The 21,444-nt window shown below is 49.5% G+C and overlaps 1 protein-coding gene across 2 annotated transcripts; it reads left to right on the top strand.

Annotated features, from left to right (window-relative positions):
- The first annotated feature begins 1,876 nt into the window (after positions 1–1,876).
- On the top strand, positions 1,877–20,903 carry ccnd2a (cyclin D2, a). 2 transcript variants are annotated; one of them, XM_029153160.3, is made up of 5 exons: positions 1,883–2,328; positions 3,682–3,897; positions 6,622–6,781; positions 12,870–13,018; positions 17,146–20,903. In XM_029153160.3, exons 1-5 carry the CDS (start codon positions 2,134–2,136, stop codon positions 17,317–17,319), a joined length of 894 nt encoding a protein of 297 aa, XP_029008993.1. In that variant the 5' UTR covers positions 1,883–2,133; the 3' UTR covers positions 17,320–20,903. The 2 variants fall into 2 exon arrangements, with proteins under 2 accessions (XP_055365927.1, XP_029008993.1); XM_055509952.1 differs by lacking the exon at positions 12,870–13,018 and having other exon boundaries at positions 1,877–2,328.
- The last annotated feature ends 541 nt before the right edge of the window (positions 20,904–21,444 follow it).

Raw genomic sequence — 21,444 nt, 5'->3', positions numbered from 1 at the left:
TTGGCTTCTTTTAAACGTTTTGAATGGTACAGCTGTTAATTGTAATTACTTGAAAATACAGTTTTGTCAGAAACAACGCTGTGCGTTTAAACGGAAGTGCTTTCATTTTAACCTTTCTACGCGTTTCCCTGACTTAATAACAAAATACATAATTTTCATTATAGTTTTTGGGTTTAAAATCGTTTAAATATAAAACATGGCAATTAAGCAGGAACTATTTTGTCCTTCGGTTTCTTCATTTTAAACACTTTAATTTCCTGTTCAGTGATCTCTTGTTTCCTGATACTTGCACTTGTTTATAAAAAGAAAAATTAACAGCTTGTAGATGCGGATATATTTATGTCCAGGTGCAAACTTCCTGCTTTAAACAGGCAATGTGAGACTGAATTGACCCGAAGTTGCGTTTTCATGACTGAATAGGAATTCATTAAAGTTCAGTAGTGAGTGATGCCACTCTTTGATGCGCGTGTTTTAAATGGGCCGTTGAACCAGCCGCGACATCCTCTAAGGGGTGAGACTGACAAATGACCACGGCAGTGGAAGGAGAGAGAGAGAGAGAGAAAGAGAGAGAGAAGGAGGAAGGTGTAGTCGAAGTCTGCCCAGTAACAATCGCTGTGGAACTATTGGCTATGCAAATAGAGACACAGGGAGGAGGAAACAACTTAGACTGGAAAAAAAAACTTTAAAGAGACATTTCCCCCACTTTTCTCACAAGCATGGCTATGTAACCAACAAGACTCGGATGGAAATTAACAGCTCTAAAGCTCCGAGGACTTTACAGTCCCCAATCTTCCCCGAGGTCTCGTTTCATTCAAGACTCGTCTTTGAAGTTGACTAAGAAAAGGAGGGGGATTAACATATTTACCCATGCAGATTCTCATTGTGACTGTATGTGGGGCTAAATCATTTGGCAGTCATTTTTTAATTATCTGCTCAATGACTTAACACTCAGATCTGTTTCCACCTGCTTTTCTTCATGTACGCCTAATTACCATAGTCCTTCATAGCAGGAATTGTTGAATTAGCTGAAGCTTTCTGCGCTGAGCGAAGCCAAGCGCTGTCATCTTTGTGTTATCTTTAAGGGAAGATAATGCAAGAGAAAAAAAAGTCAACGCTGCATCAGATTTCCTAGAAAGCTATCTCTTAAACCACAGCCAGCATGCTAAGTTCGTAAGACCGTGTGTGTGTGGCCGTGTGTGCGTGTGTGTCAGAGTGAGTGGGTGGGTCTGTGCTGTGCGCGTGTCCGCGCGCGCACATGCCTCTTAACATGCAGTGTTTATAGCCACATAAGTACAACATCCACATGCGACGTACTCTGCGTGAAAGTTCGCTGAGTGCGTTCGTGAAAGGCTGCAGACACGTCGCGTTGCCTAGATGTCAATTCACTTTCTTTATTCTTTCTTGTGCAAACTCATCCTTAGTAACTTCATGGGGGAATTTGCCTAATAAATCAGCTTTCTATGAGGTTTTTGAGATTCTAAATAAACTTATTTGTAGTTCCTTAATTTATAATATGCTGCCTAATAATGTGTGTTAATAACACAATCAGTCACAAATTGCCTGTTTAAAGACGCAGAATAGCTGCTATTATTGCTAATATTGTTAAATATGAGTCACATATTTTTAAACTTCACATCAAAGCTTTGGTGCAATTAGGGGTTTTGCACTTAAAATGGATATAAATGTGTAAAAAGTAGCCAAAACTGCGGCTTCCTCCGTGTTGTCTGGTTTGTGTCTTTGGAAAAGTGTCCACCTTTAAAAGTGTTGCAATGAAAGAAGTTTACTGAAAGTCGCGTTGCGTGTCACAATGGAAGAAACGGGGATAGGAGTGTGCTGCGCGTTGCATCTGCTCTATACAGAGGTAATGAAGTGAATTGCGTCAGTGGTGCATGCAGGCTTGAAATGCGCCTGATCTGGCCAGGCGGATGAAAGTAGAGGCGCACTGTAGGGAGAGGAAAAAGTTCTCAACAAGGAGAGGCAGGACTACTCTCACGGAGCCCCTGCAGTCTCACTTTTTATGCCTCCAAAAGACTTTCCCTGCAATCTTTTCGCCGTTTTTGCTCTACGACGCTGCTTTGGCGTTTCCGACGGAGAAATCCGACTTTTTTTTACTTAAGTGAAAGCACCAGCACCATGGAGCTGCTCTGCCTCGAAATGGACACCATCATACGAGCTCGTCCCGATCCGAACCTCCTGTGCGATGACAGAGTCCTGCAGAGGTTGTTGACCATAGAGGAGAGGTTTCTACCCCAGTATTCTTATTTCAAAGGCGTCCAGAAAGATATTCAGCCCTTTATGAGGAGGATGGTCGCTACTTGGATGTTGGAGGTATCGAAACGCCGAGTGCTGACATGTCTCATTATTTCCGTGCTCGACTTTAAAGCCTCCCGGTTTGTTTCATAGCCACTTTACCGAGCGCCGCTCGTAGTTTGCGAGCGGCGGATGAAGCTCGGCTCCGATCAACATTGCTACTGTTGCCCGAACGTGACGTTTTCTCCCGTTTCTCTCCGTTTTAAAGTCCGATCGCGACGACCGCGAGCGCGTAACTGCGGACTATTAACATCTGTGACACCGCTGAATTTCCTTCACACGCCGCACACGTTGGCCGCGCGAGCTTGCCCGGTGATTGTTTAACGTTAATATACCAGATAGCCGCAATATTTCGTGCACACGTATGCATTCCCCAGTGCAACTCTGCCCGTCGCTGTTCTATCGCCATGTTGGTTTTTTACAGGAGCGCTTGCGCTTTTAAGAGGACTTTACAGTGTCATAAACGCAATAACAGCGCTTAAAAGCCATCGGCAATGACAGAGGGGGGTCTCGGGTGTCCGTGGAATATAGCAATGTCCACAAAAAGCGTTGCCAGCGTTTGAGTATCTATTTTAAATGTCGGAAGAGGCGAGGGCCTTATCTGTGTTGATGCTCTTCCCCCAGTTGCTGCGCCTCTCCCTGGAATTATGTTCGCTTTTTGTCGTTGCGATCGATATTTCTGGTCATCGTCCGCCTGTAAACAATCTCGAGGCTTGGAGCTTTATTTTCATGCAAATATCGCCAGGGTCCGACTCACTGGGGATTTTTAATTAATTTTTGAAATAAATACATCGGGTCGGCGGTGACGCACACCACACCGACCTCCTACCACTCGACTTTTATTTTGACATTTTATTCATATATGTCGTGCGGGGTTTTGGATAGGAATTGTCGGGTATGATGAAGAATGCCCCCCCGAACATTATGGTGCGAAGAAAGTCGGTCTAGATAATTTATTTGTATTTTTAATTATTTTATGAAAATATGACGAATGAAAAAGTGTTTCCGTGTGCAGTGCTGTCGGGGTGTTTTTTGGCTCGGCTGATTGTGACTTGAATTCATTTCTTAGTCAATGAACTGCAGGAATGCGTCTCTATTGACGGCATGCGTCTGGCACTTATTCCACTCTTTGTAAAATTATGCATTTTGAATGAATTTATGTCAGGGCTGGGCGCAAATTCTTGGCCGGGCCCCAACTGTGTGTCATTGCATTTCTTTATGTGTTTTTGTGAGATTTCAGCTTTGGTTTCGTTATGTCATTAACATTTGATATACATTCAACGTGCTGGAAATTAAGGCAGGTCACTGCTGGGTGGGATATTGTCGCCGCATTCTAAACATTGCTGCATTGTCTGCTGTGTCTTTATTCAGGTCTGCGAGGAGCAGAAGTGCGAGGAGGAAGTTTTTCCCTTGGCCATGAACTACTTAGACAGATTTTTAGCCGTGGTACCCACCAAAAAGTGTAACCTGCAGCTGCTGGGAGCAGTCTGCATGTTTCTTGCATCCAAATTAAAAGAGACTCGTCCATTAACCGCAGAGAAGCTTTGCATCTACACAGATAACTCCATCAGACCACAAGAGCTGCTGGTAAGCAACGTTTGTTTGAAGGCATTTCACTAAATTGAGCAATAGAGTTTTCACCCTGTCATCATCAGCTGGCAAACACAGAGTCATGACTTATTTCTGACACCGTCTTCTACATCGTGTTTACCTTTGGAAGACATTAACCGCTTTAATGCAGCTGTTTTAAGGTCGCTTTGGGCATTTCAGGTCAAAACGTCAAACACTAATCATCAGAGCTGTTCACACCCTGCTCAATACGTTGCGTCGGACTGCACCTTGATCAAAGGTCCACGAGAAGTGAATAATCCCACAAGTGCTCCTTTACTGTACCACACTCTGGGCTTTACAGTAGCGTGCAGCCTTTGTGATGGTCTCCATCGCCATCTAGTGGCAGATATTTCCTCAGAGCAACGGGGTCAGCTTGAACTCCGGCCAAAGTTCTGACTCGGTTCCTGTCAGCTTGAGAGAGAGAGACGCACACACGGAGAAATTCGAGTTTGCCTTTTACAGTTTAGGCCTCTTCCAGATACGAACCGCCGGTGCACATTATGTCACGCTGCACTATTTCAGGTCGTCACACATATGTGAGCACGCAGCCGGAGCTGCACGTGTCGCTGGCGATGCAGCGAGAGATTCAGTGTCGTTGGAAGCGGCAAAAATGTCACCGCTCCGTGTCCTGTTTATTTGATAAAGCCTCTGTGGCCTGATAATACCAGCTGCTTTCACCAGTGCAAAGCAATTAATTAACTCACTTTCGCATCAGATAAGCGTTTCCCCACTGCTCTGTGGCGCTACATAAACATTCCTTGGTAAACAACAGCCAATCCCACCCATGTTGTGAAAGAGGCCACATAATATGATTCAAACATGGCTGATGGATGCAGGCCTGCCTCGCTGGCTGACTGGTGGCTTCACCCACTGAGCACAATGCTGCAGTGGATTCCACTCTTCCAATGGGCTGCTGCTTGTTTTATTGGGCTCTAATTTCTTCATGGAATATACTTCCATTCAAGAATATTGTGTCCTCCCTCACTTAATATGGTATCAGTCAGCATGCTGTGTTTGTGGCTTTATGAAATGAATGGAGTGATTTTTAAAAGACTAAATGCGAGACTGCCGTCCTTGTGGGCGGAGTCGCGTCGCACAGCATGCATCCGTTCGCGTTGTATAAAACTGAGTCGGCCCTGCCTTCACAGTCAGACTGCAGACAAAGCCCCAGTTCTTGAACTGGTTTGCCGAGGCCTCTTGTCAGCGTTGCTGTATAAGGCAGTCTTTTGGCTCAGATGCAGATACAGGAAACAGAGATCAGCTGCTCAGGGCATGTGATCTTTTTTTTTTTGTCCTCATCTTTGGTAACAATTTCTTGTAAAAAGAACCGCAATGTTACAAAGAAGGTGTGACCAGAGGAAGACAGTAGCAGAAGGAAGTGGGTGCCTGCCTGCCTGCCTGCCTGCCTGCCTGTCACTCTGTCAGCACACAGCTTGTGTTGCAAGGTCTGTCTCAGGCTTCGCTCTAGACTCGAATCTTGGTACCGATGGAACCGGGCTTTTAATGACAGGGGCCACGCGTGCTGCAATCAGCGAACCGCTCGGAGCCGTTGTGATTTTCGGAGGATCGATAAGTGAAGTTGTTGAGATGTAGGATCTACGCGGTTTGATTAGACGAGATGGTGCCTCAGGAGAATACGTTGTTCACCTTTGAATCAGAAGGTTGTCGTTTTCATGCTTCCTCCCAAATTGGTAATTATGGGTATAAACATCAATTTGCCCCGACATCAACGAGATCAGAAAACACCACAAAGCTGAAAAAGGTCAGTGTGATTAGAAAATTGCAGGGAGGTCAGTGACAGCCATGTTGAACTGCCTCATGACTAGTGTCCATGTGGCCTCTCTCTCTCTCTCTCTCTCTATGACACAATGAGGAGCATCCACAGTTCCAGTCACAAGGCCGCTGTCCGGACCAAAACCACAACATTTTTTCCCCCTAAATTAGTCACCATCTCCTTTGTTAATCACCTCCTCCTCTAGGAAGTGAAAGTAACAATGCGCTGTAAGAGAAGAGACGCCACACCTAGTACTCCTTTCACATATTACAGAAAGGTGTTGAGTCATGCTGGATCTGAGGCTTTTCATCTCGAACACTGCCCGAGGTCTGTTTCCTGTGAACCAGGAACACGTTTTAAATCATTTCGAATCAAACCTTTAACCTGCGTTTGACAGTTGACACTATTTACTGTATGTAAAGCATGACATGGGCTCAGAGGCTGAATCCACAGTAGGATAAAGAGGTCTAGCAGCACAACACAAGGTGCAATAAATAACATGAGTGTGGTCTTTATCTGTTGTACAGAGCTCTAGTTTGATAATATAAATGATTGATAGGCGGAGATATGAGATAAAATGGTATTTAACTTTTAAACTGCACATGCATTGTTGATCCTCCACTACAACAACAGCCTCTCATCCACCCAGTAGAAGCTCAGCTGGGCCTCTTCAGGAAAGTCCCCAGATGCTAGACAGAGAGCCAGTGTCATGAGGTCACCTGGCTGTGCTGGCGTTTCCCTGTCCCAGGCCCAGTCAGGCACAAACTAACACAGCTCTCATGGCTCCAACATGTAACATTTACACACGTCCTGCAGTTTGTAGGACACACGAGCAGAAAAAACAGAAAGCCGTCTCATGTTGGATCATCCCCCTCTCTCTCTCTCTCTCTCTCTCTCGCTCTCTCTCTCTCCATCGCTCTCTCCAGGAATGGGAACTGGTGGTGTTGGGGAAGTTGAAGTGGAACTTGGCAGCGGTGACACCCAACGACTTCATCGAGCACATTGTGAAGAGGCTGCCGCTGCCTGAGGATAAGCTGGCACTAATACGCAAGCACGTCCAGACCTTCATCGCCCTCTGTGCCACAGGTAGGACCCAGCGGGTCACGTCCCGCTTCACTGACAAACACCTGAGCGCAACGTGGCCATCGGCTTCTGCATGGCACACGGATGGCGGATAAGCAGCCAAGTTTTTCACGTTCTGCCTCATCACGTGACTTTGGGCTCATCACTTAACTGAGACGAATAACCTCCAGTGGGACACGGCTCTGCCTGAGAAAGTCACGTGTCAGGGAAGACGCATAGCTCCGTTGAGCACGTTGTCCTCTCCAGGCTAGTATCTGGTCATGTGTTGGAGGCATATCAGTGGTGTTCAGCGCATCCAGTAACACTTCAAAGCAGGTCGGCGCCTGATGGAGGGGCATTCCCATGTCCACGGGTGGAGGAGGCACACCATTGTCGTCGTGCTCTTGTCGTGGATTGTTGTCTCGGGATCAAACACGGAGCGAGCGCTGGGGAGGGGCAGGGAGCCGACGTGATCTGCAGACGCTGCCAGGTGGAGGCGATGCAGGAGGGAGCAGGGGGGTCAGGGGGGGAGCCGGAGGAGTGTATTGTTTTCCCACTGCCAATTCCGAGGCATGCGGCGCTTTCGTATCTCTTTCCTCTGCCTCCTTCCTTCCCTCCTTCTCCCTCCTCCGACTTCTCACGCCTCCCCGCCCAACAGCTGCAGGACATGATAGCTTTCCCATGTTGAGCCTCTCCACAGGACGAGTTTGCGTTACCTCCGACTCCGCGTTCGATGCTCTCACCTCCTCGGGCCCTGAACGCACGGCGTTGCGTGAATGCTGACGTTGGCGATCGAGGCTTTGTGACTTTCCTTTCTACAGTTCTCAGACAAGAATGCAACCTGAACACCCCCCACCCCCCTCACTCTCTCTCTCATGGGAAAGACTTCATGGCGCTAAGGTGTGTGTGTGTGCAGTTAGATGAATAGATACAGGGGAGGCGACAAGTATTTACAACACGAAGCGATGGAATTCCCTTTACTGATTGTGCAACGGATTCGATAGTGTGAGAAACCTTTGCAGCGAGTTTGTCCTGAAGAAGAGTCTCCTTGTGCCTGTTTCCCTTTCCTCCCCCCCCGTCCCGTCCTGCCTTACTATCTCCTGCTCCCTTCCCCTCCTCGCCTCACCCCTCAGCTCTCATTCGCATTTTGTGCCAACAGATTCATGTTTGGAATGACAGCGCGTCAGTGATCGGACCCATCGAGTCCCACAGCAGCGTTGTGAAAGGCCCAGCGTGCACTTTGTCCCTAATTGTTTCAGTGAGGCAGTGGAAATAAATTTACGAGGCTTCTGGCGGCGGCCGTTGCCTGACATTGTGTTTTAGAAGAGAGGCTTTCTGGAGATAGCTCTGGATTAGCAACAGGCCATTCATCTGTGTACGCTTCCCTCAGACGCGTATCCAGGCGAACGGGGAGTGAGGGAGAGACGGGGACGCGAGAGCGCGAGTCAACAATTTGGTGCGTCTGAAGATCTCTGGGAATTTGAGACCCCATTTGTGCAGCGTTCCCAGCCGTAAATCTTGGGGGGGGTGTTATCTGGTGAGAATCCTCCTTGAAGCATCCTGAGTGGAGCGGAGAAGGTGAGGGCGAGCGAGGAGAGGGAGAGCTCCCCGGGGGGGGGTTTACATTTGCGAGACAGCTGACAACGGTTCACCTGTGGCAGAGCTCATTCAGGCCCTTCAGCCGCTGCTCCTGCACTCAAAAAGAAAACACCCATAAAACCGCGGCTGTCTTCTTTCAAGGGAATAAGAGGGAGAAGAGGAGAAGTGCAGAATAAGGCCTCTCGTTCCTAATGGCTCCTCTCTTTTGATGAAACAGTTCCGCTCGGGCCACTCAGTGGGATTTTGTCAGGTGGCGCAGTCTGGCTCTGTATTAATTAATAACATTGGCCGGTCCATTCACTACTATGCAAATGGCTCCAGGGCTCAGCTAGAGGCTGGGAAAAAAGGGGACAAAAGGCTCGGCCCTCGCATTTCATATGCAGAGCCGCACGAGGGTCAACGCTGCGGGGCCACTCGATAGGAAACACCGGCGCTTCCCCGAGGCAGTCCGCCGGATAATGCTCCAGAAACAAGCTCATTAAGGGAGATTATGAAGCTCCATTCCTACACACGGACACCGAGTGCTCCGTGCTTCCTCCTCCATTCGTATTCAATGGAGCTAAGTGGGAGAATGGCCGGGGTGCACGGGGCAGACAGATGCACCTCAACCTGTCCGCCAGTTACTGAGCTTCGTCTTCTCGCCATATTGGCAGGGATTACGGCCTGTTTTGTTTTTAAAGCGACTCCCAATAGCTGCCGCTGTAATGGTATGCATGGAATGGTGACAATAGTCACAGGAGCTGATCAAAAGGGAAAATTCTGGAGCTCGGCCCAGTTCTGTGGAAATGAGAGTCAATTGTCCTGGAGGACACAATGGGGAATTGGTTACAAGCTGGGATGTAAATAACAAGAGCTTGGAGTAACTGAGTACTTCCTCTGGTTGGGACTGTGTGAAGTAATTTGATGATTAACTGGATGGTTTCTATGGGACGAACTAATGATTCACCGCCCAGCGAACATGAGAGAGTTAACGCATTGTATGGAGCTCTTTGCCCTGCAGCAGGCAGCCTTTATAGTCGTTGACTATGCAAAGTGCATGCAACCTGCAGTTATTTATTGAGCAGCTCATCCAGGATAGTTTGACCATGTGGCCAATGCATTTTCTATATGCACATCATCCTTAGTTAGGGAGACGTCCCCCTATCTGTGACCCGCCGCACAATGATTCATTCCTGTTTCATTCATTAGTCTCGCTGATCCGGGGGCAGGGATGAATCTCCAAGTTTCCTCTCCAAGCGGCTTCCGCACCGCGGTCCCTCCAGCCCCGCACTTAAAGATGAATGAATCATCTCAGATGTGGTCGGCGAAAAAGGCCCTCGCTGGTGTTTGTTTACACTGACTCCCTTCATGTGCGATGAGTCAGAACCCCAACAAATTAGCCACCTCGTCCAGCAAATTGCCCTTCGCTCCACCGACGGGAGGAATCGCGTCCGGCCGGCCGGCGCGCGTCTTCAGCGCATGCGGAAGCTTCCTGACAGCGCGCGCCCACAAATGTGGCACTCGGGTGAATCATCCAGTGGCATGTCCTGAATCCCCCTCCCCCCCGCTCACCTCCCTGCTGTAATCAGCACCACACTGTAAATACTGCGGCCAGCTGAGTCACAGCAGAAACACAGGATGCGGATTCTTCCTTCAAGTCGTGCGTCTGGGGTTTTAGGGCTCACGCTTCCAAAAGGACGAATTCTTGTGATTTGAAGTAAATGTTGGCGGCAGTTTTATTTATTGCTAGGTTTTATATTTATTGTTCAGCCCACCCGTGTGTGTGTGTGTGTGTGTGTGTGTGTGTGTGTGTGTGTGTGTGTGTGTGTGTGTGTGTGTGTGTGTGTGTGTGTGTGTGTGTGTGTGTGTGTGGTGTGTGTGTGTGTGTGTGTGTGTGTGTGTTTGTGTGTGTGTGTGTGTGTGTGTGTGTCTGCAGCCATCACAGTGCAAGACTGAAGCGATCAGTCGCACGATGCAACATGTAAAGAGGAATTCCTTCTTTTTCTGGCAAATGAGTTGAAGTCCCAGTTTTCACAGCAGCGCACGTGACCCCAGATCATCCCAAATTTAGTCTTCTGCTTGTTTCCACAGTCACTGGAGCGTAAGCTGGCAGAATGTTACGTGGAGTCATTGTTAGCCAGTAGTTTTCAATGGAGCCTGGATGGGAAGTGCAGCGTCTGAGGAGCGCTCTGTGTTTTGACTGCGACTTGAAGTTGTGCTGAAACATAAATGATGTTTGTTTTTTCGACCCTAATCAGCGAACAAGCTCCGGGTGCTCATATTGCTTCGTCTCTAATGAACAGGGTTAACAAGGGCTGCATGTTTAGAATACAAGCCTGTGATTTATAGCAGCGAGGTGAGCCTCCGTCCTCTTTGGCAGCGGTTCAGTTGAATCCTGCACGCTGCAGCCACCCAGGAGGAGAGGGCGGCCGCCTGCGCGACCCGAGTCCTGAGGACGAAGTTTCAGCGGGTAGTAATGCGGAGGAATGGAGACGCGGAGGGGGCACAGGCAGGAGAAAGGGCCATTGAAGGGGGTGAGAGGCGTGCGGGCCGGGCCGGGCCGGGCCGGGCCGGTGCTCACAGGGAGCTTTCCATCGCAGGCGTCCCCACTCAGCTACATACAGTGTTTATCCTCCGCATGAATATCAATGAGGGCCTCCTAAAATACGGCCATTCTTCACCCCCGCCCCCCCGCACGCAGCAGCCACCAGGCCCCAGGATCAGCGCGCGCTGGCTGCACGCGCGTCTCCTTGTTCTGCCACAGACCTGTCTTGTCTGGAGTGTGAAAAATCAGCTTCTTGCCCACTGGCCGCCACTCAGCTCCCCTCCAAACCTGTGTGTGTGTGTGTGTGTGTGTGTGTGTGTGTGTGTGTGTGTGTGTGTGTGTGTGTGTGTGTGTGTGTGTGTGTGTGTGTATGTGTGTATGTGTGTGTGTGTGTGTGTGTGTGTGTGTGTGTGTGTGTGTGTGTGTGTGTGCATTGTCTGCCTTCTCTCTCGCAGCACACGTACAGTAAATCCATGTATGCCTTTGTCCCCGTCCCCCTCCACAGAAAGCTGCGCTTTTACAGCAGTGATGTAATGCCGAGGGGCTTTGTGTGCTCTTTCCTCTTGGCTCGAGGTAGCCTTTAATAAATGGCTCCTTGGCAGCGGCCCAGCGGCGAACACAGGGGTGTATAATAAGTTCATTTATTTGTCAACACTGAGCCCACAAGATGAGAAAGCGCCTGGCTGTGCATCTTAAAGAGGCAGCTATCAAAGGACCTACCTCTTTGATTCCACATGAAAAAAAAAAACCAAGGAAGAAAAATCTCCTTCAGAGCCATCGCACGCCGTTTGCTTTGCAATTGAATATGGCAATATGTTAATGCGCAGGCTGTTCCTCGGCCCCCACTGCCCACTCCTCAGCCCATAGGTGGCCCAGGAACAGAGGCATACTTGTGGGATGGGGAGGTGGAGAGGGCTGTGTGGCTGGCTTTACTCCTTGTTGCCATACCATCCCTCCTTCTCCATCCTCCTCCCCCCCGCCTTTGTCCCGCCTGTCGCGCTGGATTGAGATCAGCGGCGAGGGGAAGGATGCTGCGTCTCTCAATTGGGTGAAATGAGGTGATGACTCTGGACAATGGAGTCACACTCTTCTGCCTTTCCTCCAGCCGGCCCGCCACTCTATTAATATGCTAAAAGATAGGAGGGCTGCCAATGTAAACCGCTGCCTGTTGTAGCAACAAAGCCTGGGGCATGTGCGCCATTCACTGGCAGACCATGTGTCGTCTGAAAAGAAAGGTAGAAGTTGAGCAAGACATAAAGAGAGAATAGAGGAAGCTGTGTGTGTGTGTGTGTGTGTGTGTGTGTGTGTGTGTGTGTGTGTGTGTGAACAGAAACTTTCTCTCCCTACACCCCCCCCCCCCCCCCCCCTTGATGCCAGTTGCCTTGCCTTTTTGGGCTTCTGGCCCGTTCACAAGCTGTCTCATTTGCATTATGAATGACAGTGAGGGGAGCTAACAAGGTTATTGGTCTTTGAGACGCGCGCCTGTGACCACACGTGGAAAAAGGACCTACAGCAGTGAGCATTGGCAGAGGCACTGAGCCTCTTTATTCCTCCCTTTCCAAGCGCAATGGGGCTTTTTTCAGCGTGCACACGATTTACTCAGGAGATGGAAGAAAAGGGGCCGGGCTGGGGAGGGAGGGGGGGCGGGGGCTGGGGGGGGTTGTGGGGGCTGCTCTGCTTTTCAGCTCCTTTACAAGCCAAGTGAACCCTCATTATCCCAGCCCCTGCTCATTAGCGAGCGTTGCGTTCAGGCCCCGTGCAATAGAAGGATTATTTATTAGCTGACTGCTAGATTACCAAATTATTGTCTGTGGGCCAGTCGCATGTGTTCCCTCTTTGTGGAGCACATCGAGCGGGGTGTAATTTAGAACGAGGTAAACAAAGGAATCCGGGGCACTTTCAAACACCACTGTGAACGTTTTAACTTGAACTGCGCTGGAAATGTCCTCCATGGCGCTTAACTGGGCGCGTGTTCCCTCTTCCCTCCAGACTTCAGGTTCGCCATGTACCCGCCCTCCATGATCGCCACGGGCAGCGTGGGCGCCGCCATCTGCGGCCTGCAGCTGGACTCGGCCGACCAGTCGCAGTGGGGCGACAGTCTGACAGACCTGCTGGCCAAGATCACCAACACAGAAGTGGTGAGTTTCTACCAAGCGCCTCCGTCACTACTGTATTTGAGCCCCGGCGCGGTCCAGAGAGTCGGGTTCTAGTTGGTGGGAAACCTGCACACGAGGGTCGTTTCGGGTCCCCTGTTATTCGTGCCAAAGGTTAAGAAAGCCTGTATTTGTTGAGGTTGCGCATTTGCAACAGACAGTAGTTGAGATGTTGTAATGTTCACACACTTGTCCCTTCTTCTCCATCATCCGCTCGCTCGCTTCGGGGCCCCCCTCATGCGAAGAATTCCCCAAAACGAGTCAGATTAAGAGCCTGCGCAGAGCTGTGTCGCTGACAGGAATGCCGGCCAGGCCATGTGGCTGTCTGGGTGCACTGAATGTGGTGGTGGTGGTGGTGGTGGGTGAGTTCAGTCCAAACACAGCCAGGGCTTCTACTGACTCTCAGATGCCTGGCTTTCATCATGCACATGGGAGCGGGCTCGTTACAGCCCCCTGCACGGGTCGCTGGGTGGCTGGAGCGACACCCCAGACCCATAAGTCAACTCAGTCAGTCACACGTTATTGGTCCCTATGGGGGAATTACTGCTGCATGTGACCCGTCCTCAATGTGGAGGAGCGGTGGAGAGCCACAGAGCGGCACCCAGGGATCCGATCCAGTGGTGAGGCCGCCGCCTTGGCAGCAGCGCTCCCGAAACCAAACATGATGCAGAAGTCTGTTGGTTAGTTGGAGCAGACTGAATATAAACATGAGCATTAGTGTGTGTGTGTGTGTGTGTGTGTGTGTGTGTGTGTGTGTGTGTGTGTGTGTGTGTGTGTGTGTGTGTGTGTGTGTGTGTGTGTGTGTGTGTGCGTGCGTGTGCGTGTGCAGATCAAAGGCCACGCCACCGTTCCCAAACCTCAGCCCTGGTATGTTCAGGCTCCACAAGGAGCGGCCGCAGAAAGAGGAGGTGGAAGAAAGCCGTCGAAGTGCGAAGGAGAAGCCGAGGGGGCACCGCGCCGCCCTCGCAACAATCGGCCCTCTCTCGTCTCCCTCTATGATCCATAATGCATCACTGCTGGAAAGTGTGGCTCCCTCTGGTGCGAGGCGTGTGAAGTCTCGCTCAGCGGCCGGGAAAAACAAATAGCAGCACAGAGCCTCAGTGTGTTGGAGCCGCGAGCTCTCAGACGTGGGGGAATTGAGTCGCTCTGTGTCTGTGATCAGCTCCTCGCATTCCTGGAATTAGACAAGCTATGGCTCGCAGTAAACAGAGGAGGCGAAGCAGAGGGCACCTCTCTGGATTCAGCATGTCTGAAGGGCTTTAGTGCAAGTCTGGCAGACTAAATGACACACTTTACAGTGCCTTACGTAACTGGCATCAGGCTTGTGAGCGTGTGATCGGACATCAGAACCCCAGTCTCATGACAAGCGCTCAGAAGTGCTCCGCCGCGTCAGTGGCATCTGCACTCACTTATTGTTGGAGCGCATTCCAAATAAGCCGCGATCTCCTCTTCCCGGGAGCTGGACGACTTTTATTTTGGCCGGCGGTGGAGCATCTCGGAGCTGGTGACATGCAGGCGCCGCGGCCAACAGCACCGCGGCCAACGCCTCCCGGCACCCTGCTGGGCGGAGGCACCCAGGAGCTGCGGCTCTCCAGTGGAGAAGGTGCTGGGGCCGAGCGGCCGCCTCACACACTCGCACACACCTGGTGCGGGTGAGCGGCGGCCGCTTTGGTGGGAGGACAAGCTCAGCCTTGCTCTGTTGTCAGGGGATTAAAACAGGAAGTGCAGGCTAGATGAGACTCGAGATTCACTTGCTCCCATTCATCTTTTTCTCAGATACTGAGACGCTGCCTCTTCCCAGCATTCACAGTTCCCTTTAACCACTGCAGTGTTCACCGAGGCACTTGATGTGGGAAAAAAAAGAAGCCCAAACGCTTGCAACAAAGATGCATTTATTAGGAAATGTTATTTGTGTGAACGCGCCCCGTGGCCCCGCCGCCGCCGCTCGTGGCGGCTCGCGCAGGCCAGAGGAAGCGAAAGGTCACATTTTCTACTGTAACTCGTGGAAATTCGAATCATGCGGAGGCTCCTCATCTTCAGCGCCGGCCCCCGGATGCTGGGTTCCGAGACGTGTGTGACCCGTGTGTTTTTCTCAACCGTCCGACCGCCGAGTGCTCCCAGAGCAGCGAGCGCAGTCGTGTGTGGTGCAGTCAGCAGTTAGAGCGCATTCCACGGCTTCACACATTTCTTCCTTTTGGTTTTGTCTGTCTGCACGACTTCCCCCCGCTGCCATTGTCACAGAGGCCGCCCGGAGATGTGGTGCGTGCCTCGAATAGTCGCAGGGACGGATCTTCGCATGTGTTGATTGTTGATGTGTGTGTTTCGCGAAGGGAGAGTTCACAAGTTTCTCTGGTTTGAGGCTGCAGAATAAGACGTTTCAGTAAAGCGCCACCTCCCGTGACCAGGTCATTCACTGCTGTTGGACCCACAGATCTGAGCACCCAGGGCTTCTTGAACACAGTGTTGGTGTTTCCAGTAGTGACACATTGAAGTCATTATAGGTTCTTGGCATAGGATCCGAGCTGAGACTGGGAGAATGTCTTTCAAGAAGGGAACGCGTGCATTCTTGCGGTAGGACGCAGGCACTTCCTTTACATGTTCCGCGCTTTGCTTCATTTTCTCACAGGAATTGAGAGTTTGTGACCGATGGGGCGCTGGCGGTGGGTAGACTGTGTGCGAGCGTCCGTGAGAAAGCGTGCGCACACGCCCGCGTCGGCGCTCGGCCTCCTGGAGACGCTGCTCGGGTTTCCTGTCCGACCTCTAGAGCCCGAGAGACGAAAGCAGCGCCGCTCAGATCTAAACGTTCAAAGTGACAGCGGACGATTCTCAGTCATTTATTCAAAAAAGGTCCCAGAATTTTAACAGCTAAAAGTAAGAAACGTGTGGTTTTCCCTTTGAAAAGCTGGCTCTGTTAATGTGTCACGGCATTTGACCTTTCACACGCTGACCTTTCTCGGCCGTGTGCTGCTCCTGGAAGCCGAGGGAGCTCTTAGTTCTCATTTCACGAGGCCCGGCAGAACCAGGAGCCGGAACACAGGCTCAAACTGTGGCCCATCGGCTTTAAATTAGCTGTAAACGTCTGAAGAATGTTTCGCCGCTCCACAAGCGGTACACTTTCACCCGTCCCTCCAGCCGTGGGGCGCTTTCAGTCGTGTTTCCCACAGACGCCTGGTGCTTCGAGGGAGGCGGTTTCTGCATGTGTGTGCATGTGTGGAGCTGCGAGCAAACAACCAGGCTTCAGCTGCGCTACCGTGTTTCACCGCTAGAGGGCAGCGTCGGTGCCTTTACTGCAGAAAGCCCCATACAGTCAACTGTATTTAATACATATTAATAAATAAATTAATAAATATTAACATTTTGCTAGCATCACACTGAGTGCCCCCCCCCCACTTCTTCTACCTGCGCTGCACCGTCCCCTCTGTCAGTCCTCCGTCAGAAGGATACGAGGGCTCAGCGCTGTTGAGCGACTTGTCTCCCAGGTGGATTCTCAGATGGCGGCGGCAGGCTTTGATGGTGAAAGGCGAGCCGGCCGGGCCTCAGATGGATCCCCCGCAGGCAGGCAGGCAGGCACACAGACTGGCTCTCGTTAAAAAAGCACCACCTTTGTGTTCCCACAGGAGATGGATGCAATTAACATAGCTTTAGTACTACCTGTGTTTTCAGCTGCCGTTGTCAAGGCTACTTCTGTTTGGGTTTCGTGTGGGTTTGGGAACGGCGGAGTCGGTGGGATGAGTGGGTGGTTGGACCGAGGAGTCTGGTGTGTGTGTGTGTGTGTGTGTCTGTGTGTGTGTGTGTGTGTGTGTGTGTGTGTGTGTGTGTGTGTGTGTGTGTGTGTGTGTGTGTGTGTGTGTGTGTGTGTGTGTGTGTGTGTGTGTGTGTGTGTGAGAGAGTGTGTAGGGGTGGGGTTCAGGGGGCTGATGTAATGTTTGGGTCTGCTCCGTGTCTGTGCTCGTAGGAGCCGGAGCTAATCATTCAGAACGCCCGGCCCGAGCAGCGCAGGGGCCCCTGTGCTCCCACATCAGAGGCCCCCGCTTTGTTTGCATTGGCTAAATGATAACATATTAAACACATGCGCTGAGAATCTCCTTCTTTCTCCGCCCCTTTCGCTGCAGGACGTTCTCAAAGAGTGTCAGGAGCAGATCGAGCGCGTGCTGGTGAGCAGCCTGCGCGAGGGCCGGCAGCAGCAGCAGCAGCAGCAGCAGACGCAGAGAGGGCCCAGTGGGAAAGGCCTGGAGGAGCTGGACCAGTCCTCCACCCCCACGGACGTGCGCGACGTCAACTTGTGAACCGGCCAGCGGTGTCATTGCACAGGATTTACAAAAAGAAAACATCATGAAAAAAAAAAACTCAACGTTGTTAAAAGCAGAAAAAAAAGAACAAAAGAGCAAAAAATGTTTTAAAAAAAAACACAAGCCCTTTAAAAAAAAGAACAATGCTTGCTAGTTTTTTGTAGATTTTCTGTTCTTCAAGTCAAAAAAAAACAACACCTGCCCATGAAATAGATTTTCTATGATGTTCTAGTGTAAAAGCAACAAAATTTGCTACATGAAGCTCTGCGGTGCCTTGGATACACAGAAGGGAAGCCAATCACATTTGCATTCTGCCTCTGATTGTACAGTGTGATATTTAAGTTATATTTTAATCATAGCTAGGTGATGAGGACAATTTGGTAGAAGTAATGGAAACCAGAGAACGCATCCATGCGATCGCGATAGGGCTCTTCTCTCTTCTGCGTGTATATGATACTATCACTTTTACCGTGTGCCCGGTGGAACAGAGGAGCTGTGCTCAGGCTCCTCCACCGTCACACGTCCACAAGCGTGAGAACATGACGCTCAATGTCGGTGGCTTCCACTTCCACGGAAGAGACAGGATTCCAATAATTATCCGTAGTATTAGTAATTATTATTATTATTAATAATATTATTGGACATATTTTGGAACTGAGTAGAGATCAATAAGCTCCTTTTGTCAGGCTGCTTGTATGTATCAGTTTGTGGGTGCAGTGTGTAAACCTGTGTTTGTGTGCGAGGATGCGTATGTGTGTTGGCCTACAATAGCGGCGTGCAGCCTGCGGCCCGAGGCACTCACACGGAGCCAAGTGGACGTGTTGGACTACAGAGGCTGCACGCTGCGCCGGGGCAGGGTGCATCGTGGGCCGTCGCCGGCCCCCGAGAGTCTGAGCGAGGCGGAAGATGACTTATGGGTGAAGGGACACGTGGAGCTCGTGATCTTTCGAAGAGATGTTATTACCCGAGGTGCTTCACCTCGGAGTCAGAGGTCACGCGAGGCATTCGTTTATCGATGCCGTTCTGTTAATGGAATATTTCCGACACGTTGTTACGTAACGGTGTTTCCTCGTTGTGAAAGGCTGCTTTGCGTCGGGGCTGAGGAGCTCTGGGCTCTGGGCTCCTCCGAATTAAACAGCGGGGAGGAACACGCGTGGGCCGAGCGTGACAGAGCGAGGAGGGCGCAGGAGCATGCTGCTGTGTAGGAGACGGTGACAGTGAACGCGACGCCCCCATGGCTACACAATGAAACTCAGACGTATGTGTATGTAGGTGGTGTCAACAATGAGGTCTTGTAGCGGATGCCTACAATTCTAGGTTTCCATTTCCAAGGAGATGAAATGAGGAACCAAGACTAAATGCTGCCAGATCATGTGATGATGAACTTGTTTGGTGGGTGATAGGTGTACAGGATGATAATATACTGTCAATGCATCTGGAGTGCCAGATAGGGTTATAATATGGGTTCAATGGCAAAGCACTTTGAGAACAAACTCCCCAGGAGAAGAGTAAAATGATAAGTGGTGAACAGATGTTTTCTTTTTTTTAACCTTGTTAGCCTTTTCTTTGGTTTACTTTGTAGGGCTGGTTTCCCAGGTGTAAGACATGCAGGAGTCAAAACGAGAGAAAGAGTCAAAGTTGAGCAGAGTGGACATTCCAGTAATGAGAAAACCAACATTCCTATTCGAGCAGAGAGCACGTCGATGCCGCGTGTGACCGCCGGCCGCCGGGAATCTGAACAAGCGCAACTCACCGTAATGAATTGGAGAAGGCCGACACCTGTTCCAGGGGTTCTGTCATGAAACGTTTGCTTTTACTTGAATTTCTTTCTTTTTATTTATCTGCATCACGGCCACAGGTTGTGGACGGACGAGCTGCGAGAAGGAGGGGGCGACTGTAACATCCGGTGTTTGCACGCGTCGCTCGGGCGTTGCTCGGCGACCGATGCGCGTTGCAGCGGCTGGTCAGTTTTTCATGGTGCTGGCTTGAAGATCAGGCCCAATGTCAGTGAACACGTGTGTCCCCAGGGTGCAGGGTTCATCAGCAGGAAGCAGCAGGAAGCTGACAGGGCTTTGCCTTAGCGAGGTGTTAAAGACTTAATGCTTGAGTTTGTTTTGTTTTTTTTTTACTTCATGACTGTGTGTGTGTGTGTGTGTGTGTGTGTGTGTGTGTGTGTGTGTGTGTGTGTGTGTGTGTGTGTGTGTGTGTGTGTGTGTGTGTGTGTGTGTGTCAGGCTGAAGAAAATATGGGGATTCGAGTTTGAATGATGTTTTTCAGTACAACTGGGCGAAATAATGATACACTTGCCAAAAACAGAAAAATCCCCATATGAATATTTGATACGACCCCTAGATGTGCGTCTGTCTGCCTGATGTAAGCTCTTGCCCAAACGGAACGGTTAGGATGTTGTTTCCTGCAATGTTAATGTTGCGTGTGTTATATATTGAGGCCACCTTTTTTCAATTTGTATTTGATATTTTTTATGGGGTGACCAGACCCACAAAAGGGTTTTTCTAAGACTTAGAGATACTGTATTCCAAAGTGAAGAGAGGACAGAGGAGGAGGTGTGAAGACATCGAGAAAAAAAAAAAGTGTCAATATTTTTACTGAGTTATTGTTGTCTTTTTGCGCTGCTAAGAGCTATGAATTTGTTTCATTTATACAAAAAATAACATTACCTAGTTGTGATGTGTCACTTGAGTGTGCTGCTATTTTATAAACATTTGTATTATAATATAATTATTTTACTGCTTAAAAGAAACCTTCAGAAAAACGAAGTAGCTGGTGATAGAAGAACGTGAAATGAGTACTGGACTGGAAATGTTCTTTGTACAGTTTGACACTTTGCTTAGATAGCATGTCTCCTTTCCCTCGTTGTTTTATCCGTTTTGCTCTTCTTCTTCAGTCAAATCTTGCATTAGCGGTATTTCCTATACCTCAGGATTAAGGAGCATAAAACACATACAGACCCATCAGCTATACCTCTGCAGTCAGGGGCCGTGCCGTCCTGGAGGAAGGTCACAGTGGGGGTGAGACTCCCACGTCACAGTCGGGATACAGCGTGATGTGTGATGGGAAGCGGGACGAATGCGAGGCTACCTCTTGGACTTTACCAACATCTGGAGGGGAGGGGGGGGGGGGCGGTCAGCGTCTTCTTGGGGTGTTTGTACAATAGATAGTTCAAGCATGTTCATTTGTGTTCATGTTGGTGCTACATCTGATTTGTTGTGCACGCAAGAGGGAAAATCAGCGTTTCTACAATGGCCAAAGTACCGTTCTTGCTTTATTCACCCCTGATCACTGAATGTCAACAAACATGGATTCTGTAGGTGGGAAGGAGACGCTTTGCTCTGACATTGTGTGTGCACCATTGTACCTTGCACAAAGTAATGGACTGAGCTGTACCTGTCATGTCTAACCATAAATATTCTGATATCTGGAAGTTTCAGTGGTGCAGGTTTCCCTTGGAGTTGCACCCCCCTCCCCACTATAACTCATATCATGTACCTCAAATGTCTGTTGCACAGCATCTGTTCAATAAACTTCTGCTTTAAAGGGTGTGACACCACATCAGCTCACTATTTCTCACGCCTGTGGTCTTTTCAGCTGTGTGTTTCAATAGTTTCATGATCAGTAGGTCAGTTTGTGTGACACTATGTGCTGGTCTTGCCTGAATGGAAAAATGCCTCTCAATTCCAGCCTAACTAACCAGCTCCTTTAACTAAGAAAAGTGATGAGCAACCTACAGGACTGACAATACATTTCTCTAGAATATTTGTTTCTAAATATAAGTGTAGAACAGTGTCCTCTAGTGGTTAAAACTTTCATACAGATTTTAAAATAAAATCACTGTAGAGCTATTCCAACTTTACTCCCTCTTTCCTCCCTGTAACTTCACTATGGTTTTAGATGTTAATAGACCTCAAACGTCAAAAGAGAGAATACGTTTAATAGTTGACATATAAAAAAATTATTTAGTACTTGTGAATTTAAATAAAATTAGAATTTTTATCTTTGAAGTACTTTTTGATCTATCTTAAAGCTTTAATCATCCCTTAGACTGACGCATACCATAAAACATGTTCAAGTTTGATTAATAGAAAAATGTGATTTTACAATGAT

The sequence above is a fragment of the Betta splendens genome, chromosome 6, assembly GCF_900634795.4.
Source record: "Betta splendens chromosome 6, fBetSpl5.4, whole genome shotgun sequence".
Taxonomy (NCBI): Eukaryota; Metazoa; Chordata; class Actinopteri; order Anabantiformes; family Osphronemidae; genus Betta; species Betta splendens.
This window is presented reverse-complemented; position numbering and strand designations above follow the sequence as displayed.

Bases quoted from the DNA above. Each gene is read 5' to 3' on its own strand.
- ccnd2a (XM_029153160.3), top strand. From the start codon at position 2,134: ATGGAGCTGCTCTGCCTCGAAATGGACACCATCATACGAGCTCGTCCC. The intron at 6,782-12,869 runs GTAGGACCCAGC...TCTTCCCTCCAG, and splicing joins CATCGCCCTCTGTGCCACAG to ACTTCAGGTTCGCCATGTAC. The intron at 13,019-17,145 runs GTGAGTTTCTAC...CTTTCGCTGCAG, and splicing joins AGATCACCAACACAGAAGTG to GACGTTCTCAAAGAGTGTCA.